This window comes from Arachis stenosperma, chromosome 8 (assembly GCF_014773155.1).
Source record: "Arachis stenosperma cultivar V10309 chromosome 8, arast.V10309.gnm1.PFL2, whole genome shotgun sequence".
Taxonomy (NCBI): Eukaryota; Viridiplantae; Streptophyta; class Magnoliopsida; order Fabales; family Fabaceae; genus Arachis; species Arachis stenosperma.
Window position 1 is genome coordinate 29,889,674 of NC_080384.1, and position 26,840 is coordinate 29,916,513.

Below are 26,840 nucleotides of genomic sequence, written 5' to 3' on the forward strand. Positions count from 1 at the left end.
TTGACTTACCGAAGTACTAGAAGCAGAAAACCATTTATAGTACTACAAAATTGCGTGAAAAGAAATAGAATGAAACCTTGAATATGAAGGTGTAAATGCATAGAATACTCAACAATTCAATCGGAAGGTGCTTTTCAGGCAAGAAGCTCCAAAAATATGCCGGTTTTATGCTACAGAAAGGCCAGCAAAGCATTAAAAATGGCCTTCATGAATTGAATAATCCTACAAACAAGGTTGTGAACCTCTCTTCGCATTAAAACTACATATTGACGAATGCAACGACAGTATGCTGTCTAAATCCCTCTCTGGTGCCTCATGCAACCACATGATGCAACTAGGTCTTGGCTCCATCAAGTTTCTTTTGGAATTCCCAGAATCCAATAAATAAGATCGAGTCTTAGATAAAGAACGCACCTCGCTAAATTTGCCACCTGAATAGCTTATAGCCTTGACACTCCTATGTGCTTTGCCTATAGCCTTCAAGCGAATCTTCTGGCCAGTTACATGATGAAATTTGACTGAATCAACTGTTTTTAGGTCACTGGTTCGATAGCTGTGCAGTGCCTTTGGCTCCGGTTTTGATCTACCTTTGTTCCAGAATGTAAATGATTGTTGCAGCATGCATGGAACCTGATAAGGCAACAGACAAATTTGATTCAGGAATCAGACTTTGATCAAATCCAAACTTGAATGCAAACAAGTTTTTAAAGACAACAAAAACACTTGAAATTAAGATGACTTATATAAAAAATATGTTACTCCATGAACAAGATATGCAGGAGAAATGACAAATACTAGGTTGATTAACTCCATAGTAAATGGCAAGGAGACTCATTGAAGTTATTTACATAGCATGAAGAAAAGTAAAATAACCTGTCAACTAAGTTGTTGATAAGAAAAATATTTTAGTATGAAATGTCAGATTCAAAGTTATTCAGTGGGACATAATATGTAATAAAGAGAAACATCTGACCCAAGAATACTGGAATATGTTTTAACAAGTTTGATCAAATGTAGCCCCATACATAGGATATGTTTGGAAAGGCAGTAAGATTGAAACTACTTTGATAATCATTTATTTGTATAATTGTATTTTTATATAGTCAACTAAATGAGAATTAATTTATGTATGCGTATTTTAGCTAATAATTTGTTTTATTTGAATTGTATGAAAATATTTGTTCTTCTATGATAAGATTACTATAAAGGGTATGGAATGATTAATTATACTATATTTTTTATCCTTAAGGACAAATTGGTTAAAACATAATAATTCCAAAATAATCGACCTTGCTTATAATCATAATCTTCAAAAAGCTACTTATGCTTTTGATCTATATTTTGAACTTAAATTATTAGTTTTTAATTAAAGTTGATTTTCTAATTATGAAGTTTTTTCTATTTTAAAAAACACAAAGTGATTTTGGTATCTTTCTGAACATGTTCGTTCATTTAGAAAAACATGCATCAAATGCAAGGAATCATAACTCACTGCAGTGATAAGGCCGACAGAGGCAAATGCAAGTGAAGATGTAGAAAATGGAGATTTCCCATTTTTTCCCTTCTGCCGATCCGTTGTTTGTTCCTGCTCAACAGACCCAAAACTTGCTTGTGCATCATCTTCTTCCTCTTCTTCATCCCCTTCATAGTCCCCTTCCTCTTCCTCCTCTGCAGGAGCTTTCTCGTCTTGTTTGGTTATAGAAGTAGCTTTTTCATCTTGTTTGAATACGGGAGCAGCTTTTTTATCCTGATTGGTTACTGGAGCAGCTTTTTTATCCTGGTTGGCTACTGTAGCAGCTTGTTTTTCTTGTTTGGATACAGTTGTAGCTTTTTTATCTTGTTTGGTTACAGAAGTTTTATCTTTTTTCTCGTCTTCGTCTTCGTCTTCATCTTCATCTTCATCTTCATCTTCATCTTCGGCCTCATCCTCAATTTTGAACAAATCGTCATCCTCAGCTTCGTCCTCATCTGGTAAGCCCATTTCGGCCTTTTTTTGTGCTTCTTTCTCTCGTAACCTCAACAACTCATCCATCTTCTCCATGGCATCTGCCAGACGCACTTCAGCTTCTATTAGTTCAGCTTCTTCATCAAGTTCCTTCTGTCTCTGTTCAATTTTTTTCTTCTGTTCTTCCGCCCATTTATTTAGCTTGTCAAACCATGGTTTGCATGTATTTCCAACTGCAAGTAAAAGTCGGTCCCACAGGCTCTCCCCCGTGACTTTCTCTGTAACCTTCCCAAAAAACTCATCATAACCAAGGGGTAGGAATTGGGCCTTATCTGGGTCCACATCTTCTCCCTTTTTCAAAGGTGGTTGCCAGAATAGACGAATCCCGTGCTCTTCATCCTCAACATAATTGATAAGATGTCCAGTTGGTGTGTGAAGGATAAGAGGAAGCTCAGTATATATAAGTTTTGATGGATCTTCTGGATCAGGCTCTGGCTCCTTGTTGATGAGGATGAATTCAGGAGGCGCATGATACTTTTCTGATTAAAATTTGCACAATGAATTACTACAAATGATGTGTATTCATTGACAGATGAGAAAAGGTATATAACTAAACCGTTCAAAACTGAGATAAGAATGTACTAGTACCATTTGCCCACCAGTATTCAAGCTCTGAGGGCATGGGTAACCTAAGAGGAGCTTTATAGAAAGAGTTTAACCACATTTCCCTTTCCTGATCTACTTCTTGCACATATGTTTTCCAGTAATCAGGGACCTGCAACAGGATTGTATCCATTTTTTATTTTAATATATCCAATGAAAATAAGAACTGTACTAGAATGAAACTTGGCCAACAGAATCTTACCTCATAAAATTGGTTGATGAAGCCAGGTGCCATCCAGACATCCTCTTCTTCATAGAAGTAGGGATGTTGTGGATCATTATATGGACCTCTCTGTTCTCTAACCACTGCAAAGTATTAAATGATAAGTAACAACGAAAAGGATATGACCAGCATGGAGTCAATCTATAGAGGGGAGAAAGATAACTTAAGTTCTTGTTACAATATAGCAACAAATTTTCAACATATAACAAAGAAGAAAGACTTGAAATATTAAATGGGACTGAATGTTGGGCGTTAAAAAGCTGACATTGGTCGGCTAGAGAATAAGCTCAGTATTAAACCTACGAGAATGTTTTGTTGAATAAGCGGATGCACAACAAAGATAAGTTTAGATTTAAATAGTTTGTTTATAGACAAGGTTTACAATATGAAGCGACAATATCACTTGATCTATGTATTTGATTCCACTTACTTGGAAAAGACTTGGTTTTTGTTGTATAAGAAAAGGAACAGACTCTACTAACATGCCAAGCACACATGCTAACATCCAAAGGACAGAGAGGTGAACCTCGTCATTTTTAACATTCTATATATAAAATAAAATCCCAGCTGTAGGCCCATATTTAATGAGACAAAACCATATATTAGGAAACAGAAACTGGTTACTAAACTGGTTGTGGAAAGCCTAAATGGACAAGGTGAAGAATGAAGTTTTAATCCTAAATCTAAAATATCTGACTCGGTAATCAATGGAACTAGCAAATAAACCATCAACAATAAAAACCCATTAAAGAAAAAATAAATACATGAATTTAAGTTTCTCAATAAAATGCAAGTTTAAGATAGTCAAACGGCGTACTTCCATCTGGCTTGTTCACAAACATGCGAGCCTTTGCAGCAGCAACTTCTGCTATACCAGAATGCAGCTGAATTTGACAGAATACATATCATTATCACCATAGCTCCAGAATGTAAAGTTCTTTCAAAGATTAAAAGTTTGTACATGAAAAGAGCATTTAATACCGCTGAAGTTTCGTCATTGCATCCCTCACCTTCACCCACATATTCTCCAAAATAGAATCTACCCTGCACACAAACAAATTATGTGAGTACGAAAGAAATAATTTTTGAACATGGTTCTATATGGTGATGATGCAATCACCCCTTATGTTGAGACTTGAGATGACGGATATCCTCCACCACTGTATATATACTAAGTTGCAAGGTTCAATCAAATAATTCTGATAGTAACGCCCAAAATGGTGTCATGCACAATAAAAAGTAAATGACTCAATAAGCATGAAGAATGTATGACACTCTACAGGAAGCTAAAGGCTAAAGCACTTCATCTATTATTTTTTTCAATTATTTCTCCACCTTGTACACCGGCTCCCTCCCCACTTATAGAATTTGTAAAGTAAAAAGAGGCTTATTGGACTTAATAAATTTAAACGTTAGGTTAGTTTGGAAGGACCTACATATGTGATACGCTCATTAACTGAATAAACACCACATCCATGAAATCTACCGTGCTTCCACTGACCAGCATAACGGTACCGACCTTTCTCCCTGTCATCAATATATAAAAAGCTTTCTCAGGTCAGTGTTAATGTATTATAATGCACCAGACCAAGATATAAAAGAACAATGCAGGGGAGTTGCAATTTCTCATTATCCATGAAGATACGGTAAAGTAACACTTACGGTTTGCTTCCAAATTGCCTAACCCATTCCTGATTCTCATACCATGGGATTTCTAATCTTCCATCTGCAAGACGGTAACTATCTTCAATATCCATCTCAAGCCATTTTCTGTCCTCCTCAGACATAAAATCCATTTGCAGTATTTTTCCCTGAGCTCGCATCTTTTTTTCAAGCCTGAGAGAATTGATAAAAACAATCCAATTTGATTACAAATAAATGAATGCACGTTCACACTGCAACATATAAGGAAGCATCCTCTGAGTAAGGTACATACTTGGATCCAGGAACAGGTTCTACAACAGGTATATCTACTTCAATTACCCCATGACCCTCCGGGTTGTTTTGGAGCCATTCGCCTTCATACCTAGGAAAGAAAAAATACACTGTGAACACATTAATCAGGCAACATCAGATGCAAGACACAATGACATATGAAGAAATGATGAGCTTATACATATAAAAGGAAGAGGCAAATGTAAAAGTTGACAGTCAGCAAAGAATCATAGTCCCCAAGGATTCCCAAGACGAACCACAATCCACGGTCATTAATTATTAATTATAATTATAAAGAATTTGATTGCCCAACCACATTTGAATCTTAAATTATAAGCAAACCATGCCTACAGTAACAATTTCAACAATTTTCTCTGCTCCAACCCGAACTCTAACCCTCAAAATTACAATGTGGCTTATTCCTAAAATCAATTCCTCATATCTACTCATGTTCCATATACAACACCTAGACTATCCCAGCCTTAAAAGAACAAGCATGATAAAAATAAACAAAAATCAAGGATCAAGTAAAAGATACAAACCTGACTAGACCATCTTGAGAGGCAAAAACACCTTTTCCCTGAGCATAGTCATCCCAAACGGTGCCTTCATACCTTCAATTCAATCAGCAAAAGAAAAGAATTAGCAGTAGCAAAACAAATTAGAAACAAAGCACTCCCTCCATTTGACAATATCAATGACTTACGAGCTTCCATCCTCGAAAATGTAGCTGACCCACTTCAAGAACTCCTCAATCCTATCCAATTCATGAACAACAGCCTTGGGGCTGTCAATGTCAAAGTGGTTATCAGGAACAACAGGGAAAGGCTTCCGATAGGGAAGATAAAATGGAGCAATGGGAGGCTTCCCGCCCTCAGCAATCTCATCCTTAACATACTCCCACTCGTCCTTGGTGGCCCAAACGGGGTCCCAACCGGTGCCACCAATGTTGTTGTCCCCATCGGCCCACATTTCTCCAAGATCCTCCTCGGTCCAGTTGCGAGGGTCCTTGGGGAAGTTGAAGGCTTCTTCGTCCTCCAGGAAGAGAGGGTCCTCCTCCTCGTGGATACTCTGCATGACCTTGCTGTCAAGCACCTCGGCGAAGTCGCGGTAGTTGACTTCAGGGTTGTTCTTGTGAGGAGGGAGCGGCTCGTCGCCGCGCCGGAAACTGAAAGCCTTGCGGAAGTACTGGTCCTGGTCCTGGTCCTCGTCCTGCTCGCCGTCGGAGTAGTCGGAGTAGGAGTAATCGGAGGGATAATCGGAGTCGGAGTTGGAGTCGGAGGAATCGGATGAGCCATTGGGGACTCGTTGCTGCTCATCGGGGTTCGGCTCTTGGTTTTGTTCTTTCGCCATTTCCGTGAGTGAGTGAGTGAGTGAGCGAGTGAATTTGATAAAGATAAGGTAAGTGAGTGAGTGTGATAGTGGGTAGCAGCTAGTGGCGAGTGTCACAAAGCAGAGAAAGATTAGAGAGGGTTTCGTTGGTTGGGCTTATCACCAATACGACAACATCCAGGCACGTCGTTTCGCTTGTGCCTTCTCCCGTTCTACTCTTCAATAACCAAATATGAACATGTATCGGAAATACCAATCAAATTTATGGCACAAAGCACTACCTATCAAATTATTTGTGTAAAAACCAACTTGAATAACAAATGTGTTTAGTTTAGTGAATGATACTGAATTAGTTTATATGTTTAACTAAATTATTATATAACAACTTTTAATTATCAATTCCAAGACCATAATATCTGAGTTACTATGTTTTAAACTTTTAATGCTTTAATTTTTTATTTATTCTTTCTTATTTTTTTAAAAAATTTAAATTTTTTAAAGTTTGAATTTTATTTTAGAGAATAAAATATGATCTCTTACCATTTATTTTATAAGTGAGACAAAAAATAAATATAAAAAAAAAACTATTCAGAGATAAAAAATCACACTTTACCCTTTAAAATACAAATTTAAAATTTAGAGGATCCAATTTTTTTTTTCAAAAACCAACGTAACTATATGTTTTAGTTCTTATTCACATAAAACACAAATATATTTTTATTAACTTTATCCTTCAATCTCATCTTTAAAAAGAGATTAAATTAATCATTAGAAACTCTATACAAGATTTTTTTTCAGCTATCTACTTCAATTTTTTCCGTCATTCTTAGTAATGTATTCCATTTTGTTGGCTTTGTACAATTTTAAAATATTATATATTTTGTTTAATATTGTTAATTTTTATAATATAAATTATTGAATCTCAAATAATTCCAAATCAAAAAACTAAAAAATTATAGTCAAAATTGTATTAAATTTCAACATATAAGTCTAATTTTTTCTCAACAAAATTATACTAAAAAAATTATTGAAACAAATTTAAAGAAAGAAATATGTGATTTTGAATAATATAAATTTATATAATTTTTAATAATATTTTATTTTAAAATAAATTTAAATAATATAATCTATTTTAATATAAAAATTACAAAACAAAAATTACATTAACATTCATTCACTTCTAATTAAAATTAAAGTTGATAAAATTATTCATCTAATTTATTGTTATTGTCCTTTTTAACGAACATATATATAGTTTTGAAAAATTTTTAAGTGTACTGTCATATCGGTATTTTATTGATTTTTAATCGTTGATCTTAATTATAAAAATATATATAATATATATAATTAAGATCAACGGTTAAAAATGACTGAAATACGGATATCACGCTACACTTGAAAACTTTCCTATAGTATTATTTGTTCTCATGGTCTTTAAGGAAAATACACAATTAAATTTGAAAATGTGAGTTAATATTAAAATTCTGAGTACTCTTATCTTATGTACTCATGTGTACTCCCCTCTACTCATATTAGTTATAAAACCCTGGTCAACTAAAAAGAAAGAAGATATCAATAACAGACTACCACATCTCTCTCATATAATTCCCGGCAAACATTCTCATTATCATTCTCTCTCTTCATTTTCATTTTCATTAATTTCTGTCAACGTTCTCATTTCCATTCTCTCTCTTCATTTCATTTCCATTCTCTCTCTAAAGGGGCGTATTTCTTTTTCAAAGCAACCTTTTCAAAATCTCCCAATTAATTGAGGTGACGAGTGATGAGTGAAAACACTACTCAACCTCAACCGAAGAACTGTAGTCGACAAAAGATCATGGAAATGGAGACTGAAGTACAGTTTTCATGGATACCAGAAACTCCGGTAAAATCTTCTCCCAATAGACAAAAACTATCAAATAGGGACGATAATTCTTCTTCTGCAATTAAATTGGATTTTGATATACTAAACCTCGGAGATGAGGATGATGCATCTGCCGCTGCTGCAAACAATCAAGTCCCAAATGCACCTTCTCAATGTGAGTGTTCTAATCGGTAAAAGATGTTATATGTTTGTTTAAATTATTTAATACCGTGTAAATATTTTAATTATCATAATTGAATTAGTATTTTTGTTTTAGATTAAGCTTTTTATCAAATAAGGTTTTTTTATTTTTTTTTAATTAGCAAAAATGGTGTCTTTTACAATCCAAGTTTTGAGGTATGGGGAATAGCACTATTGACGAGTCATTATTTTATTTTATTTGTACTTACAATCCAAAATTTTGAGTTATTAAGAAAAAGCTGCATTGACTAACTAATTGAATTGGCTTTTTTTTTTTAATTTAATTTCTACTTCTCTCTTTTGATTGACGAATCAGTATTCTATTTTGTCTATTATCTTAATCTTTAATGTTATTTGTAGTTATAATCCAAAGTTTTGAAGTATATAAAAAAACTCAACCGACTGAATTATTCTTTTATATTTTGATTGATGGGTCATTATTCTATTTTATCTATCCTCTTGATCTTTAAAAATCCTACTGTTATTATTTGTATTTTACAATCCAACATTTTGAGTTATCAGGGAAAAGCTCCATTGACTAAAACGACGGCCTTTTTTAGATTTAATTTTTAGTGTTTTCTTTTGAATAATCAAATTGATTGATAAATCACTATTTTCTTAACCTTTATATATATCCTACTGTTGTTATTTATACTCCTTATTCAATAAATGAAATTTATTATTTTTTAGAAAAATTTTAAAATTTGAAATTTAAAATTTTAAGTTTATAAAGTCACATTTGTATGAAATTCAATAGTAAAAATAAGTGGGTATGAAACTATGAATGAATATTAATATATATTTTTCAAGAATATTTTTTAATTAATTTTTTAAATCAAACATTTTTTAAATTAATAATTAGTCCATTGAAAATACACAAAATTAAGAGACTTTGTTATTAGTTAGAGAAAAAAAAATACATCTTAAGATTTGTATGTTTTGTTATTATTTTTCAAAATTTAGACATTTTTAGAAAGAGTACAAGATGTAAGAGCTTTTGGTATTTATTGTTAGACATCGTAACAATAACTAATATAAAATTCATGGTGAATTTTATTTTTTTATCCATAATTAGTTGAGAACTCTTAGACAACTTGGTGTATTTAATATTTTAATTAAATTGTTTAATATAATATTCTATTTCATGTGAATAGCTACTTAGTTCGTATATTCAATTAAATTCGTCTATGCTTTTATTCAAATGCAGGTGCTGATGGCAATACCAGCCATGATGAATTGAAAACTCTAAATCCACCATCTTCAAAGAAAAGAAGCGGGGACAACAAGAAGAAAGGGTCAAATAATAATGGGCAGCACACAAAACTTAGAAAAAAAATATATAGACCAAGAATATTGGTTGATGAAAGCCTAGATACCAAGAAAGTAGGAAAAAAATCTCAACCCAAAGCCCCAAAAACTCCCAAGAAGAAAAAGACTCCAAGTAGGACCCCAAAACCTTCAATTCCCAGTAAGAAGAAAAACCAACCAAGAAGAGCTCCTTCATGCAAGTTATTACTATTGCCATTACTTAACGATGAAGGAGGAGCCTCTCTTCCATTCTTGGGGAATAATGTCAATAAGTTTGATCAAGAATATTTTGACTTTGAGAGTTCAATTTGCAAGAATGCATTAGGTTCTCAATACAACTTACTTGAGACTTACCAAAAATTGGCATCATTTTCAAGTTCTTGTTTGATGCATAGTAGGCAAGTTGGAGCAAATTTTCCAAGCATGTGCAGGAGAAAAAGAATGAAAAGGATCAGAGCAAGGTTAGAGAAATACTTGACCCCTTTCAAAAAGGGATTAAGGTCAAAGATTTTCATTAGAAAGAAAAAAAGTTCCCTAGAAAAGTTTACCATAGAAGGATTGACTACTACCAAAAAAGAAATGAAATCTCTGATCAGGAGGATACGATCACTGAAGAGGATGAAAAAAAGTAGAACGAACGGAAAAAATGGTCAACTAGTTGAATATCAAGAAGGATTGGGTGGTGATCGAATGTTAGTACCTTATAAGGGACATGATCCTAATAATAAGAAGCTAAGAGTTGAGGTTGCACTTGATGAAGAGACGTTGAGGGTGTGGAACTTAATCATGGATGGAAAAACACACGAAGACAGTGATGACTTGAAGCAACAGCAATGGGAACGTGAAAGATTTGCTTATAAATGTAAGGTTGGAGTATTCATGGTTAAAATGCATGAGTTGCAAGGTATGATCTTCTCGGTTCTCCTTTAAAGTTATTAAGTTTCATGCATATCTCATTTGAATTTAAAATATTTAGTTGATAATCTTATTTTAAAAAAATATATAAGAGGGTTTACTTAATTTGACATCTCAAAATGGACTTCTGTTGTATATAAATTTGATAGATGTGTGTTTGAAGCTATATTATAAATTTTCACAGGAAGTAGGGAGTTCTCACCATGGAAAGGTTCTGTCTTAGATTCTGTAATTGGAGCTTACCTTACTCAAAATGTATCTGATCATTTGTCAAGGTAATTTTACTGTATTCAATAATGTCAAATTTTTTTTATTATACAATAATTGTAATTCATTTCACTTAAAAAATATTATTAATTATTCTTTGTACATACATTAAAGGTGATTAGTTGAGATAATACATTTTAGCATCCAATTTTTTAGAATTTCTAAAACAATTCTTATATGCACCTAAAAATGGAAAAATAGATTAACTATAATCAAATAGCTCTTTAACTGTTACATCTTCTTTCACAGATAAGTGAATAAGATAGCCATGCTATATTACCTACAAGAATCTATCATGCATCCACCAGTATCATATCATTATTTAATTATATTATTAAAACTTTATTATTTTAGAAATAAATAAATAAACTTCTATTACACCGTAGAATTTTTTATTTTAGAATTATGCAACGCAATATATTTTTTTGGTCGAGTTATATAAATATAATGTTTGTTTAAGTAGGATTTACTTAAATTTAATGCTTATCCATCTTTTTACAGTTCTGCCTACATGTCACTTGCTGCAAGATTTCCCATCAAATCATCAACCAGCTCTAACTTATGTATAGAGGATGTACCTCGTGTTGAAAGAATACAATTCATTGAAAGTAATGCGATTTTTCCAGGAGATGAACTTACCAAAGAATTAGAAAAAATCAAAGTTGAAGAAATGGAAGCTAGTAATATAAAGGAAGAGCCTTTTAAATCCAATAATAAGGTACAGATGTTAGTAGAAGTGAATTTTTTTTCTTTATGATATGAATTTTAGCAAGAAAAAAAAATGAACATGCAGGAAGAAGAAACAAGAGGAAAGTTACTAAAAGAGGTGGATAAAGAAACTAGAGAACGTTGGGATAAACTTAGAAAAGAGTACGGTAAGAGTACAAGACACAGTGACCATGATGACTCTGTTGATTGGGAAGCAGTGAGATGTGCAGATGTGAAGGAAATTGCTACGGCTATTGCAGGTCGTGGTCAACACAATGTTATTGCTGAAAGAATAAAGGTACAAAATAATTGTTAGATTAACTATCAATAAGTACTCAATCAATTAAATTAATTTGTGTTGCTTACCCAATCAATTAAATGAGTTTATGCTATTTTTCAGAGTTTACTTAATGAATTACATGACTCGTATGGAGATTTGGATTTAGAATGGCTGCGATATGCTCCGCCAACGGAAGCAAAGTAATGATTACACACTTTTATTCAATTAATTTAGATTATCTTTATTAAATAATGAATTCTCTTAATTTTTTATATCACAGGAGATGCCTTTTGGACATTTATGGATTAGGACTGAAAAGTGTAGAGTGCATTCGACTTTTAACCCTTCAGAACAAAGCTTTTCCTGTAAGTATAGAAAATATCAAATTCTTCACTTCATGAATATTTTTATTTTATTTCATTGCATGGTATTCATTTTAGGTGGACGTAAATGTTGGAAGAATTGCTGTACGCCTAGGATGGGTTCCTCTCCAACCCTTGCCTGAAGAAACACAAATACATAATTTAGAGAAGTAAATTTTCAATAATTTTAATACTAAGTTTTTCATTTCTCTGTCATTTTATTCACTAATATATATTTTTCCCTTTTCAACTAGGTACCCATTGTTTGATAATATTCAAAAATATCTTTGGCCACGGTTGTGTCATCTCCTTCCAAAGGACTTGTAATTAACATAAACTTTACTTTTTTTTTATTTTATATTTAGTTATCATTCTTTTCATTTATGTCATGTCATGTTATATATGTAGGTACCAGTTGCATTATCACCTAATAACTTTTGGAAAGGTATATAGAAATATTGTTATGAAAAAAACTTATATTGTCTTGACAAATGTTTTTTTATCAGGTTAATAGAGATATTCAATTCATTTCAACATGTTTGTAGGTTTTTTGCACAAAGAAAAATCCAAATTGCAATGCTTGTCCAATGAGTACAAATTGTGAGCATTTCAAGAGTGCCTTTGCAAGGTATTTGTTACATTAAATTTTGACGCATGGAAGAATGTAAAAATGTGAAAGATGAAAAAATAATTAATTTATTGTTAAATCATTTTGATATATCCACAGTGCACAATCCTTACCTGGAACAACATCGAGGCAACCAAATAAGAACAAGATAGTGACAGACAACCTTTTACCAATGCCTATTTTTGAGGTGAATCAATCTTCGACCACAACAAAATACCAAGCATACAGAGAGTGTGAGCCCATCATTGAAATGCCATCATCACCAGAAGCAGAATCTGAGAGGATATATATGCTTGAATTTGAAGCAAACAATGAGGAAGAGGATTATCATGTTTCTGATGAAGCAAACAACGAGGAAGAGAATTATCCTAGTCCTGATGATGAAAAGATTCTGGAAATGAATCTCAGCAGTCAAACTAAGGAAACTCATAATCATTCTGCACAGGAGGATAAGAATCATATGAATATAACAGCGTCATTAGTAACATTGCCTTATACTGGAAGCATGCCTGCACCAAAAATGAAAAATGCCAGTCGATTAAGAACCGAGCGCCTTGTGTAAGTTTTCCTTTGTTATACTAAATTGTTAATCACTTGTTAATAATGTAAGTTTCCTTTTGTTGTTAATCACTTGTTAATCACGTTTACTTTCTTAGTGTACACTCTGGTTGTTAATTTCGTAGCCATTACAATTTTCACGGTGATTTATTTGTAAAACCTAGGTATTTAGACTTTATAGTTAGGTTGAATGTGTTGTAACTAACTAGCATAGAAATAACTACTACACACTAAATTAATGCAAATTTGAGAATAAAATGAAAATGTTTCTACGAAAATACACTGAGTTAATAAACCTATTTATGTTTATTTTTATTTGTTTTTCGTTTCTTCAATGCAGTTATGTACTTAATGATGGGCACCCCCTTCTTACAGAGGTAGATAGTCTTAATCTTTATTTTTCTCTAAGTTAGCTATACATGTATATTGTATATGCAATATTGACCTTTTCATTTATTTATTTATTTGCAGCGTACTCCACTAGAACCTGGTGATCCTAGTCCTTATAGTCTAGTTATATGGAGTGCAGGTATAAATGAATGTTTAATAGTCATAGCTTAATTTTAATATTTTTTTATCTAACAATATTTTGTCTACAGACGAATTAGAAAAATCAAACGAATCAATTATGAATAACTTGCAAGAAAATGATTCTCTAACAGTACCTGGAACTCTCTTGGTGAGTAGAAAAAGCAAAAAAAATAAACAGTAATATGTGAGATATGTACTGATTTATAAATTTATGACATAGATACCATGTCGCACTGCAATGAGAGGCCGTTTTCCATTGAACGGAACCTACTTTCAAGTCAATGAGGTTAGCGAAGGTTACATGTACATGTTTTGCTAGTATATGTTGTCCCATGAGTCATCCCATAATATTTTTATTTTGATACTTATCTATCTCTGACCCAGGTCTTTGCTGATTATGATTCAATGAAAAATCCAATTGATGTTCCCAGAACTTGGTTATGGCATCTAGAGAAAAGAATAGCATATTTTGGGGCTGGAGCATCGTCTATTTTGAAAGGTTACAAAATATTTATTATAACGTATAGCTATATATATTTATTCAATTGAAATATATATCTTTAATTTGCTTTTTTTTTTCAATAATATATATTTTAAAACAAATATAAATTGATTATTTTTCTTATTTTTTATTATTGTCAATCATCAAAATAGGTTTGTCAGCTGATGAGATTAAAGATTGTTTCTGGAAAGGTAAGATAACAATGTACACATAAATAAGTTGAAACTAGACTTTTCTTTTATTGAAATCAACATGCATATTTGCAGGTTATGTGTGTGTGAGAGCAATTGATGCAAAGACAGGAGCGCCAAGGCCATTATCATATAGATTTCACCGCAATACAACTGTCAAAGCTAAAACCGGTAACAAGACAACTCAGGAGAAAGAAGTTAAAATTGACAAGACAACCCAGGAAAAAGAAGCATAATGAATTATGTATTTATCCATAGTACTTTTTACTTTTATTTATTTTATATTAAGACTCTTAGTTTTATGCATTTTTTTAAATATAAAACTGTGTGAAGAACTGTTGATGCAATACTAGGAATGGAACATTTTGGATTTTTATCATGTATTTTAAATAGTAAAATATAGATAGAAAAGTAGAGTTTTGTAGGAAAAAATAAGTTATATTTAAATTCTTTTAGCATCCATATACCATTGCATGATAAGTAGGTAAGTGATTATTAATGCGCAACTCATTTTTTTCGACATTCTGCCTTGGAAAAAATAAGTTATATTTAAATTCTTTTAGCATCCATATATCATTGCATGATAAGTAGGTAATGTTTATTAATGCACAACTAATTTTTTTTTTTCGACATTCTGCCTTCTCAGATTTAGATGTTTTTTAATTTCTGATTGCATAAAATTATCGCTTTCAAGGAAATATATTTTTTTTTACCTGCCTGCGCTTATTAGGTTTAATTCATTTAAACATCTCTAGTTATATTAAATTTAATTCATTCAAACATCTGTAGGTATATTAAATTTGTTAGCTGGTCTCTGTACTAAAACTTTGTATAATATAAGAGTTTGTAATTAGGGTTTATCGCTAAAAAAACAATTCAAAGAATTGACATATTTTTTTAAGTATAACTTAATTGAAACAATTAAAAATAGTAAGACTTTATTATAATTTTTTTAATGTATGTGCATGTTTGGGCGCCATTATTTTGTTAAAAAAAGATCTTTTTTCAATGAAAAAAGATCTTTTTTAATTTTTTAACGTATTTGGCAAATTTTTGGTAGTAAAAGTAAAAGCACTAGTAAAATAAAAAAAAAAAGATTTTTTTTGAGAAGCTGTAATTTACATCTTTTTTTAAAAGATCTTTTTTCCTTAAAAAAAAGATGTTTTTCATGTAATAAATAAACAAAAAAGTACTTTTATATTGTTATACCCAAACATAATTGATAGATAAAAAGACCTTTTTACATGAGATATCTAAACATAAAATTACTTTTACTTCTCTATAAGATCTTTTAAAAAGAGATAACTCGAAAAAAATCTTTTCTTAAAAGCTCACCCAAACAAGCCCTATGTCTTGGCTTGATTTGGTAAAATTTTTAGAAGAAGTGCTTGTGCTTTTCAAAAGCTCAAATTCCTTATTTTGTGTTTGGTAAATCAAAAAGATCACATGTTTGTGCTTATAGTTTTTAAAAGATTGGAGTATTTTTTAAAGCACTTAAAATAGAGCTTTTAAAAGTTGGCTTGTACTTTTAAAAATTTAAAAATTTAATATAACATCGTATGTTAACTAATTTTTAAATTTAATGCATACATTTATGTCTATTATAATATTTTTAAATTTTAAAAACTATTTTACCAAACGCAATTGATGTTACTTGTATTTATTGAAAACAATTTTTTATTTGATTTACCAAACATAAATACTACAATTTTTAAAAAACCACCTTTTAAAAATTAACTTTTTTAAATTACTTTTAAAAAAATCAAAATTTTACCAAACTAAGCCTTTAAAACTCCAAAGTATTGGACTAGCTATTACTAAGTTATTGATGTGTGAGGTTGAGTTTATATTAAAAATTTTGAAATGCTCCGTTGACAATATGTATATCAATTTAGCTAAGTAATGCCAAAAGCTTAATGGAAAATTCTCGTGTAAGTCCTTTGTGTAATGTGAGATGTCAAACGGTTAAAAATATTTCGTGATACCAAAATTAATTATTAAAATAATTATTATATATTTATATATAAATATATATTAATTTATATATTTTTTAATTAAATAATTAATTATGGAATAATTAAATTTATTATAATAAAATAATTAAATTTATAATCGAAATATAATTTTTTTTATCATAGAAAAAAAATACAAATTATAAAAGACAATGATCTCAGCATCTTGGTCATACCCAACATATTCGTACATACAAAACGAATACATGGATTCTCTTTTATATATTTTTTGGGTTATAATATTTTTTTTTTATCTTTTTTAACACCCCCACCACAAATCTAGCAACTACTCTAGGTTTAGGGGTGGCAAGCGAGAAAGTCTGCCCCACCTGTCAGAAATTCGTCTTTTGGTGGACTGGTTTATTTCGCTTCGCCTAACTGTTAACTGGCGGACTGACCGGCTAAACCCGCTAAAATTCTTTTTTTTTTATTATTAACTACTAAGTAATATATAATTTCACAACCATATTAATGTCTTTATAATTTTTAAGACATAAAAAATTATATTTTTTATATTCACAAATATTAAAAGTCTTTGTAATTATAAATATCTAATAAATATAATTATAAATATTGTCTCCAAAGCAAAATAAACATAATCTAAAATATAATTATAAATATTGTCTCTAAAGCAATATAAACATAATCCAAAACATACTCTTATAAGTTGGGTTGAGAAAAGTTGGGTTTTAGCAAAAAAATTACAAAAATACCCCCTTATAAAAGAAATTAAGCCTGACAAAAAAGTCCGTCCCGACAAAACCTACAATTTTAGTGGTGCGAGTTATGCGAGCCGGTCCGGCAGGTTTAAGCCCGTTTGCCATCTATAACTAGGTTATAATATCTTCTATTGTTTTGTAATATCTTCTATGTCAATTAAATTCATAAACCTCGTTTTGGTCATTACTTATGATACAACTTTTTTTTGGACCTAACCTTCATAAAACGTTTACTATTATTTTTTGGGCCAGTTACTTGTTGGGCCACGTGTAAAACCAATCCCTCTGTATGCATGGTTTTTTTTTTTTCTCTATTTTGGAGTAATATTTGGTTTTTGATTCACAAACGCCGAGGACAGTCTTTGAGTTTGTTGGTGCTGCACTCTACTCCCAATTAGGGTTTCTCTGAAAGGTTTCCAAATCCTGTGCCGCAGCCATCATGGTGAGTGTCCTTCTTCCTCGCATTTCATTAGATCCGTGATTGTTCTTGATTATCCATGTGGTTTCTTTGAATAACTGAAATTTTTTGTGGATTGAGTAGGTTCTTCAGAATGACATCGATTTGCTTAACCCTCCAGCTGAGCTTGAGAAGAGGAAACACAAGCTCAAGCGTCTTGTTCAGTCTCCTAACTCTTTCTTCATGGTATTTTCTCTTTTATTATCTTTCCCTATTTTTTTCGGATATTTGTTTCTCTAACAAGCCTTTATGTCTCTTGTTTGCCCGTTTTATTGTTGCAGGATGTGAAGTGCCAAGGTTGTTTCAACATGTAAGTTGGATGATTCTGCCTTTTTTTTTTGTTGATTTTTATTTAGTGTTATCTAATTTGCTTTAAATCACTTCAATTAGTTTTAACTGTTTTCGCCTCAAATTTGTGATTGAATGCAGCACCACTGTATTCAGCCACTCTCAGACCGTCGTGGTGTGCGGAAACTGCCAGACGGTATTGTGCCAGCCGACAGGCGGCCGAGCGAGGCTGACGGAGGGCTGCTCTTTTAGGAAGAAGGGGGATTAAATCGGTGTGACATCTTTTTGCTTTTTAGTTCTTGAAAGTTTTGCTGTTCTAAGATAGGATCAATGCCTTCTGTCTTTGTTTAACTATTTATGGTATATTTATATTTAGTTTTGTTAAATTGTAAGACTCTTTGTTCTACAACTTTCTCTAGAACTTGATGATACTACCTAGCCTTTTCATGATATTGCATATGATTTTGGTAGATTTCTAATTTTATCTTACATGTTGGATTCATATTACTCTGATTCTTATGTATGTGTGTAGTTCTTTTTGCTTGATTTGTCTTACTTTTGGTTCTTAAAGCCGGACCTTATATGTATTTTTATGCTTTTCTGGGTTAGGTTTTAATCTTATTTATATTTGGATTGTTTGTTGAACACAAGCAATGGGGATTTGCTTGATGATGCGCCTAAGGCATAGTGCTTCCCTCTTGAGTTAGGGTGGCCGTAGGGTGAAGGGGCTACTGGCTGCTTTAGTAAGAGCAGTTTGAAACTTGCCTCTATAATTAGAGATTTCTTCTTTGTTTGCTTGACTTCTTAAGTTATGAAGAAGATTAGCTTCTCATTAATTCGGTCTTTGCTGAATAACAAGCAGTCCTAGCTTTTGCCATTTTTTTTAACATAAATGCCAAATGCATGTTATGATAGACAAGGTTTATCATGGATATTAAATTATGAAGTTTTTTGCTAATCCTAGTTATACCCATAGCATTAAGAATTTCCGTAAGTTAAGTCTTTACGCATTAAGATTAAAAATTTACCACTTCAATTATTTGAAAGTTTAAATATTTTCTACTTCTATACATCTACTGATATACTGGTTTTCTAGTTTTTCATTTGAATTCCATCATTTTAAACTTGATTATTTCCCTTGTGGACTTGTTATGATTTTTCCAATATCAACCATAATTTATCATTCCTTTTCTAACATTTAATTAGAAAAACCCATGGGAGACAAGGAATTGTAAGATTTAAGAATTTAATAGAGTAACGAGGACACTGTAATTTGTCAAAAGTTAGTTTTTAAACATGGATAGGGCAGAAAAAATTATGTATCCTATCCTACCTTTATTGGTATCGCGTGTGTACATTTTGCTACAATGAAGAGAGTGCTTTGCTATGAAAAACTCTACATTGTACCATTCCTCAACTATTTTGAGGAGGTTGCCAACTTCCTAGAGGTTAATCATCTCTTTTTACAAACAAGGTAAGAAAGGAATTACTATATATTTAAATCCATTTGAAAAACAAGTAGGGTGTTAATTCGAATGTAGATGATGATCAGCAATTCAGCATTCTTGTGTTAATGATCGGTGTACATGAGTTTCTTGAAAAGCAAGGAAAAAGAAACAGGCCAGGATGCTTCTCAATTTTTGTGAACAAGTTAAATAAAGATAATTTCCTCTCTCTTTTTTTGTCTATTAATAAGGCGATGATGCAAGGCTTGCATTTGATAGGCTAATCTCATATAGTTTTTCTATCTTTGCGCAAATATGCTTGTTTGGCTTTACCCATCCTTTGCTTTGATTTATCTTCTTTTGTACAAATATTCGTATCACTGCTTTCGGCGCGTGACTTTTTTCTGTTTTGAATCCACCATTATAATAACTTTACATGCTACTAGACATAAGATAATCACTGTAAAAATTCTATTTAAGCTATAATGCCAAAATTGGGCAAACCAAAATGCAATATCATTCACAGTGACATAAATTGAAAACACAAATTCTTTCCATGCTGTCCTGCTTTTGAAGTGAGATATAAAATAAACCACCACTATAACATTGTGGAATAAAATAAACATGTCATGACTTTGTTTGACTTTTACATAAGAAATCTAGAAATGTAGAACCAACCCCAAATTCGAAGATGATAATTGGTTGAGCTTTTACATGGCACAGTAAACTTGGCAAACGGAAATGGCCAAATCAAGTTAGTTAAAAGGAATATAGTTTCCTACTTGGACTTTGGTTATGTAATAAAAAAAATAGATGGGAAACTAGGAAAAAAATAAAAATAAAACCTATAAATACATATATTGATTATTCATATACTTGTTAATAATTTTCTTCACTCCAAACTCCAAAGATCAAACTTCAAAACCATTAAAGGAGCCCATATTGGATGAACTAATTATTAGTCATCACATGTTACATAACATTATATACCTAATAAAGTAATAATAGTCATGGTTTCTTCTATACATGTTCAGCATCAGTTGCATTTGTTATGACACATATACTACTTTAATAATAAGCTTAGTGCAAAGCCCCAAGTATGGTAGTGATAACAAAGCAAATAGGAGATACAAATATCCTATTTTAACACATCTAAGCCATATATGGAAGATAGTAGTCATTGAAGATCTGAGATAATCAAGGCTTGTGGTGCTGGGTATAGATGTAATCTATGTGAGCTTCTAAAGTCATTCTTCTCATCAAGCATTCTTCATCTCCACTATTGCATTCCTCCACCCCCAGCAGCTGCTAGATTCCAATTAAGCAAACATAATAATAATAAGGTTTAGTTCAACTTCAACAGCAATATTATTTTATCAGTAGTTATTATCGTATTCTGTATCGACATATAATCTATTGAAAATTGGTTTTGAATGTTGCGCGAGCTTCATTTACACTTGAATACAATGAATTATGTTTAGAAACATTTCTTATGTGTTTCAATTTAGGATTTACCTTGGAAGATTCACCACCTTCCTGAAAAACAAAGCTTTCTCCAGAGGATCCATCCAATATTCTGTTTTCCCCTGAAGAAAGCAAGTTCCACTTGGTCAAATAACATTCAACAGATACAATCAAAATAACTGAGAGCTACCAAATACTGCTTATTAGTACCTTGCTGAGTGATAAGTGGACGAGCCTCTAGCTTTGATGAGAAAACTTGAAAGAAAAGGAAAAAGAAAAGGAGAAAAAGTCCATAGTGAAGAGTTGGCTTCATCATGATTATCATTCAAACTGCAGAGTATAGAGGAATGGATAGATAGGTGTGTGTTGAAAGAAAGAGGTTGCAGAAAGTGGATATAAATACACACAAATATCATGCAAGCAAATTAATTAAAGTAGTACACTGTTGTTCACATGAAGGTTCCTAAAAAAATGAGGCAATTTTTTTCCATTAAAAAAAAAAAAACTCACCACAACATGGCCCCACTCACCATCATCAAATAATTTAATATGTATAGTTTAATTACTTGACATAATATATATTAACATTTAAATCATTTTCACATGAAAACAATTTTAGGTAAGTAATCTTTACTATATTATCATTCTCTCTTAATAAACTAGTGTTCATGGTAGTAGTGTGTGATGAGACCAGAGAAGACAGGACCACAATTTGATGGTAGCAAGTGAAAGGTGCTTTAGTCATTGTCTGCCATAGCAGTGGTCCAAAGCAACACAGTCACACACTGCCTAAAAATCCACATCAATGCAAATAGTGGCACTCTTTTCACACTGTCAACAAAAAGTCAACCTTTGATCAGGACTTGCTGACAGCTGTTGTCCAACCCTCCTCTCTTAACTATTAAATTCTTCACCTTTGCCAAAATCTTCATCACCATCAGTCCACCATGCCATCTATTTTTTTGTTCTGATTTTGAAGTTGCCTTGTTATTTAAGGCATCACAAGAACTCATCATCTTAAAAGATTGAATTAAATCAAAGCAAAAAACTATCATTTACCTGATAAAAATAGGGAAGATATATAATTATTTATATGTCCAACACACTTCTTCACACAAGAATTTATTTATTTTTAGTTTGTGTAAATTTTATATATGTTTTTTTATTTGCTTTATATTAAAATTTTATTCTTTTAAAGTCAATAAAAAATTAATTTTAGATTTTTAGCCATTAAAACTTTAATATCATAAATTATAACTAAAGGTGCATTTTTTTGTGCGCTTATCATATATATTATATCTAATAAAAAATATTAATTCAGGTTTATTATAAAGTAAAAATTAACATGCAGATGTTTTTATGAGAAGCTGCTAGTTGAGAATCATTAGATAATAATTTAGTCAAACGTGTGAAATTATCTAACGAATTCTCAACTAATAACTTCATGTAAAGATAACTGCACGTTCTTCATCTTGATACAAATATCATAGATCAAGTTTTTAAACTTATTAAATTCTAGTGATAGAGGCAAATAAAATCAGTCTTGAGAAATTTTCAGATACTAAAAAATGAATAGAATGCTTCGAAGTTGCCTCTCCACTTGGTAATGAAAACAAAATCAGTGGCAAAGCCACCATTTGTAGTGCCACATCAGAATATATATATATAAAAAGAGAACGAGGGAGAGACACACACACATACACACATGCAAGCAATGACTTTCTTCTTATCTTCATTGGCAGTATTATATTGAATCATTGATAGACACGGTTCTCATATATATGCATGCTTCCAAATACATTTCAATTATGATCGAGCTTAATTATTCATTTTATTAATTATATATTTGTACTTTAATTCACCATGTAACGTTCGTTTGTGATACTTGGCAAACTTATGAACCTTGGATAAGTCTTCATATTGATTTATTTAATTTTAATACTGATAGTGCTTCATCACTTGCTAATGTGCATCTAAAAAATATGGCAGATTCCAATTAATATTCCCTCGCGGAGTGCAAGGTGTATGTGTTATGTTATATATGTATAGGAAATTGCGTAAAGTTGTTGCATACTACTATGTTGTTGCTCCACTTTGGAATTTCGAGTTAGCGGGTCTTATTGTGATTTGTGGAATCAATAGTGTATATTAATTTAGAGCCAGATTTGAAGCCTAGATTTTGCTCCTCTTTTGGAAGATTTAAATCTTTCTGTCTCTTGCTCTAAGCGTAATAAACAATTTAAAGGAAAAGAACCCATTGTCGGAATTGAGATCAATTCCTTTGGGAACTGACTTGGATTATTCTAAAGCTTGATTAGTTAATATTACGTGCCTTAAACCATAATGTGATAGCTCTATATAGTTCTTTATTCTTTAAAGCTGTGTTATTCCACTATATGTATCATATTATCATCCAGAAAAAAAAAAAAAAAAGAGAAGGAATATATTAAGAGAAACTAAAAATCTGTAGATTAAAATGATAAATATTCAGAACTACTCACATGAAATTATCTTTATAAAAATTATTGATAAAAATTGTTAAATGAGTATTTAGTTAAACATGTCATGAATCATCGAACAGTTTTCATATATCGTTTTCACATGAAGACAACTTTATTTGAGTAGTTACTATTCACTGTTGAATGGTGGGTGTTAAATTTTTTATAGTAATTCTGAGTTGTGACTCATTGTTGAATCCACGCACTATGTGAAGAAAGTAAGTTTACCAAGCATTAGTGAAAGAGTGAAAAGTTATGAAAACAAGGTAAAAAAGGGTGAATGGATTTCATTCCATGGTCAAACTAACAATAACCTGTTTGAGGAAGACAAAGAAAAAGTTAAAGGATGTAAAAACAAGGATGTATTCCCTTGAGAAATGGGAATAAGGTGGTACATGAAAGTGTGAAGCAAAGAGGTTATGGTTATGGTTGGTATTTGATTTGATAAATGGAAATGGCATATAGCTAAAATACAAATGCAACAGTACCATAGTAATAATGGACAAGTCATTGTGTTGACTAAACAGTCTGAAATTTTTGCTGTATCTTAGTATGGCAAGTCATGTTCATAACTCATGCGTGCCAGAAAACACATACATACCAAACTTAATTTGTCCATTTGCCCCAACACCATATCTTATTATGGATTTTAGGATTAAGAGACTAGTAATTATAGCTAGGTTCTGATAATTCTTAATGCCATATTAGTCTTCATTAAAACATCATCTTTTACTTTCTAAACTTATTGCTACTATAGTATTACCAAGGGAAATTTAAAACACTTTGATTCCCCAATATATATGATGGCCCATCCTAAAAGCAAAGACAAGAATGTGGCAATTATTTCATAGAGTTCACCCTAAAGAATCTCATAAAACTAGCAGAGCTAGCTACTCCAAGGAATCTCTTCAGAGTTCAGATGATCAAACGGGTGGAGCAGAATAATCAAGCGGGACATGTGTGTGTATATATATATATATACACACACACATGTCACGTGTCAACTATTTAAAGCTTGCTTAAGTCAACTGGTGTTCCTGTCTTTTGTGCTATCTATGTACGGCCTTGACCCAAATTGTCTCTTCTCTTTTATTAACAAGTAGACTTTCAAATTCAAATCAAGAGAGTTCAAAAACCAAACTATATGCATTTATTGTTGCTGTTGCAATTTTTCAATCTTGATTTGATCCTCATTAAATAGAGCATAGTTCGTAGTTCTAGTTAGTTTAACTTAGTAGCATCTTCTTTTCTAGTGGCCACTTTTCCTTTTCCGACATTGGATTTTTTTACATGTATAACTTGTTCCAAAAATATGTGCCATCAAACTATACTATTGGCTTTGCCAATGGTAGGAGAGGAATTATAACGGAAAGCGGGAATATTCTAAATAAATACCCACTAATGGTTATTTCATGATTTCTTACTAACATTCGAATTAAATAATAGTGAAAAGGAAGAAGTGAACATCTGCCTCTGCATTACTTGCTAGTGCTACCCTTGCTGGGTCACATTTCAGCTATATATATTATTTGTATAAGGTTTATCATGATTAAATATAATTTCACTTGTGTTTTCTTTTATATAACATGACAAGAACAATGGCACACGTTATCAAATTCCGTTTGTAATTTGTTGGCATCAGATAAATTTAATAATTATAAAATATATAAAAATTTAACATCGAAGTTGAGATGGCCGAGTTGGTCTAAGGCGCCAGATTAAGGTTCTGGTCCGAAAGGGCGTGGGTTCAAATCCCACTCTCAACATTCATCTTATTTTGTGTAAGATACAATATTGTTTTTTTTTTTGGTCTTTTTTTTTGGACTTCAATCTTAGATATACTACACACCCACACACTCCTCACACTTTTACCACATTTTTTCTTCAATTACAATCTCTAGGGTTTGGACTTCAATATTGTTCAATATGCGAGAAATGTAATGGGCTTCCTTTATCTGCTTATATGGTTATTGATAGACAAAAAAAAAAAAAAAAACATAACAACGGACTTGCTCTCTTAAATTATATTAAATTTGTCTGAACTTGAGGACAAAATCTAAATCCACCACCAAACGGACAAAAACATTAAAAAAAAATGAAAAGCAGAAACTTGATATCTTATGTATTGTTAGTTTTTATTCCATTCTCTCTTTTCATGAAATTTCTTACAACCATAAAAAAATTGTTTTTATTTGGAAAAACAAAGAATTACGAAGAAGAAGATTTTCATACTGGTGGTATAGAAGGTGCCATTCAATTAAATTATGATAATATGTCATAGTTTAAGTCAATATCAATTTTTTAGTTATATCTGCCTATCTACTTTCTAAAGATGAGAATCCAACATTAGGAGTGTTAAAATTTCTATACATAGTGTTGACGAGCATGTTGTCATATATATATATATATATATATATATTCTTCATTTTTCCCTTTTTCTAAGACGGCCTTAGAAAATTTAGTAGAATTTACAATCTGAATATTTTTCTATATCCCTGCTTTAAATAAGACAATTAACTGAATTAAGATATAAATAAATGTTAGATTCCTAATCCCCATTGTAGGGTTTACTTTCTTCGTCAAAGTGTTCTTTTATGTATTATTTCAAGAATAGGGTAGAAATTGATGTATATGGATGTCTTCTTATATATGTATAAAGATAATTAGTCTATCATTATTCAAAGTTAACACCAAACTTAATTACGAGCCTCTTCTTTATTTTTACTATTAATCTATATATAGTGGGAGAAAATGTTAATACTTTAGTAGTTGGAGTAATTTCTTTACTTTAATTTGAGTGGACTAAACCATTTTTATATTATCTATTGATGGAACACGCCATCATCAAATTAAACAGGCAAATAAACTTCATAAAGTTTAATTTTGTGTCTCATTTATTTCTCAATAATTATACATACTTACATAGTGATGCCTTTCAGCATTGTACAAAGAAGATTCACGTTACTACATATGCATCAATAGAGTCAAACGTAACATATGAATCAATAGAGTTAAGCCACAAATAGAGATAGCAACACTATATATCCAAATCTACGAATATTCACTCCGCGCCTATCTGTTTAGACCTATTTTGATGTGATAGTGAATTTTTAGTGGGATGGGATTTTGAGCGTGGCAGAGAGTCGGATTTAGATAATAAATAATATCCGTCGTGATATATAATTTTAATATATAATATATATAATATTTATAAAATAATTAATAATATTATATTATATTTAGATTTTTATTTTAATTTATATTACGTATGTAATAATAATTATATAAATTTTAATATTTAATTTTATTTATTAAATTTTATTAATTATAAAAATAGATAAAAACAGAATGAGTTAAGATTTAATTTTTTATTACATGTGAGTAGAAACGAAACAAATTCTATATAAATTATTGTGGGATAAAATGAAGTGGAATAACTAATAAGACAAATGAAACATAAAATAGTAAATAGGATCGTGGATTTAAGATAGGGCATACGTATGCGTGGTTATTGCCACAGCTTATTGTTATAGGTAATTAAAAA

The 26,840-nt window shown here is 31.3% G+C and overlaps 4 protein-coding genes and 1 non-coding gene across 6 annotated transcripts; 3 read left to right on the top strand and 2 right to left on the bottom strand.

The window, feature by feature from the left end:
* Positions 1–77: 77 nt before the first annotated feature.
* On the bottom strand, positions 78–6,301 carry LOC130946414 (protein TIC 100). Its single transcript, XM_057875153.1, has 11 exons — positions 5,473–6,301; positions 5,309–5,380; positions 4,768–4,857; positions 4,494–4,667; positions 4,268–4,358; positions 3,813–3,875; positions 3,649–3,715; positions 2,811–2,914; positions 2,594–2,720; positions 1,493–2,484; positions 78–630 (listed from the first exon to the last, which is right to left on the bottom strand). Exons 1-11 carry the CDS (start codon positions 6,117–6,119, stop codon positions 223–225), a joined length of 2,835 nt encoding a protein of 944 aa, XP_057731136.1. The 5' UTR covers positions 6,120–6,301; the 3' UTR covers positions 78–222.
* A 1,580-nt stretch (positions 6,302–7,881) lies between these two features.
* LOC130945755 (transcriptional activator DEMETER-like) lies at positions 7,882–14,649 on the top strand. Its single transcript, XM_057874461.1, has 19 exons — positions 7,882–8,137; positions 9,371–10,375; positions 10,571–10,661; positions 11,155–11,371; positions 11,423–11,659; positions 11,762–11,841; positions 11,922–12,006; positions 12,082–12,173; positions 12,258–12,326; positions 12,412–12,448; positions 12,549–12,631; positions 12,731–13,189; positions 13,530–13,566; positions 13,661–13,718; positions 13,789–13,868; positions 13,941–14,006; positions 14,105–14,219; positions 14,375–14,413; positions 14,489–14,649. Exons 1-19 carry the CDS (start codon positions 7,882–7,884, stop codon positions 14,647–14,649), a joined length of 3,267 nt encoding a protein of 1,088 aa, XP_057730444.1.
* Positions 14,650–17,440: 2,791 nt separating this feature from the next.
* On the top strand, positions 17,441–18,368 carry LOC130945107 (40S ribosomal protein S27-2-like). The gene is made up of 4 exons (XM_057873784.1): positions 17,441–17,586; positions 17,686–17,787; positions 17,883–17,911; positions 18,031–18,368. Exons 1-4 carry the CDS (start codon positions 17,584–17,586, stop codon positions 18,155–18,157), a joined length of 261 nt encoding a protein of 86 aa, XP_057729767.1. The 5' UTR covers positions 17,441–17,583; the 3' UTR covers positions 18,158–18,368.
* Positions 18,369–20,173: 1,805 nt separating this feature from the next.
* LOC130945015 (phytosulfokines 5-like) lies at positions 20,174–21,262 on the bottom strand. Of its 2 annotated transcripts, none has more exons than XM_057873653.1 (3): positions 21,009–21,262; positions 20,850–20,920; positions 20,174–20,639 (listed from the first exon to the last, which is right to left on the bottom strand). In XM_057873653.1, exons 1-3 carry the CDS (start codon positions 21,121–21,123, stop codon positions 20,532–20,534), a joined length of 294 nt encoding a protein of 97 aa, XP_057729636.1. In that variant the 5' UTR covers positions 21,124–21,262; the 3' UTR covers positions 20,174–20,531. The 2 variants fall into 2 exon arrangements, with proteins under 2 accessions (XP_057729636.1, XP_057729635.1); XM_057873652.1 differs by having other exon boundaries at positions 20,174–20,642.
* A 3,719-nt stretch (positions 21,263–24,981) lies between these two features.
* On the top strand, positions 24,982–25,062 carry TRNAL-AAG (transfer RNA leucine (anticodon AAG)). The gene has a single exon. It is a non-coding gene; the product is annotated as a tRNA-Leu (tRNA).
* Positions 25,063–26,840: the final 1,778 nt, after the last annotated feature.

Coding starts and splice junctions, on each gene's coding strand:
- LOC130946414 (XM_057875153.1), bottom strand. CDS start 6,119: ATGGCGAAAGAACAAAACCAAGAGCCGAACCCCGATGAGCAGCAACGA. Junction 3,716..3,812: donor GCAATGACGAAACTTCAGCG/GTATTAAATGCT, acceptor TGTCAAATTCAG/CTGCATTCTGGTATAGCAGA. Junction 2,721..2,810: donor TCATCAACCAATTTTATGAG/GTAAGATTCTGT, acceptor ATCCTGTTGCAG/GTCCCTGATTACTGGAAAAC.
- LOC130945015 (XM_057873652.1), bottom strand. CDS start 21,123: ATGATAATCATGATGAAGCCAACTCTTCACTATGGACTTTTTCTCCTT. Junction 20,921..21,008: donor TCCACTTATCACTCAGCAAG/GTACTAATAAGC, acceptor TGCTTTCTTCAG/GGGAAAACAGAATATTGGAT. Junction 20,643..20,849: donor AAGGTGGTGAATCTTCCAAG/GTAAATCCTAAA, acceptor ATTGGAATCTAG/CAGCTGCTGGGGGTGGAGGA.
- LOC130945755 (XM_057874461.1), top strand. CDS start 7,882: ATGAGTGAAAACACTACTCAACCTCAACCGAAGAACTGTAGTCGACAA. Junction 11,842..11,921: donor GCTCCGCCAACGGAAGCAAA/GTAATGATTACA, acceptor TTTATATCACAG/GAGATGCCTTTTGGACATTT. Junction 13,869..13,940: donor CAGTACCTGGAACTCTCTTG/GTGAGTAGAAAA, acceptor TTTATGACATAG/ATACCATGTCGCACTGCAAT.
- LOC130945107 (XM_057873784.1), top strand. Junction 17,788..17,882: donor CTCCTAACTCTTTCTTCATG/GTATTTTCTCTT, acceptor TTATTGTTGCAG/GATGTGAAGTGCCAAGGTTG. Junction 17,912..18,030: donor TGCCAAGGTTGTTTCAACAT/GTAAGTTGGATG, acceptor GATTGAATGCAG/CACCACTGTATTCAGCCACT.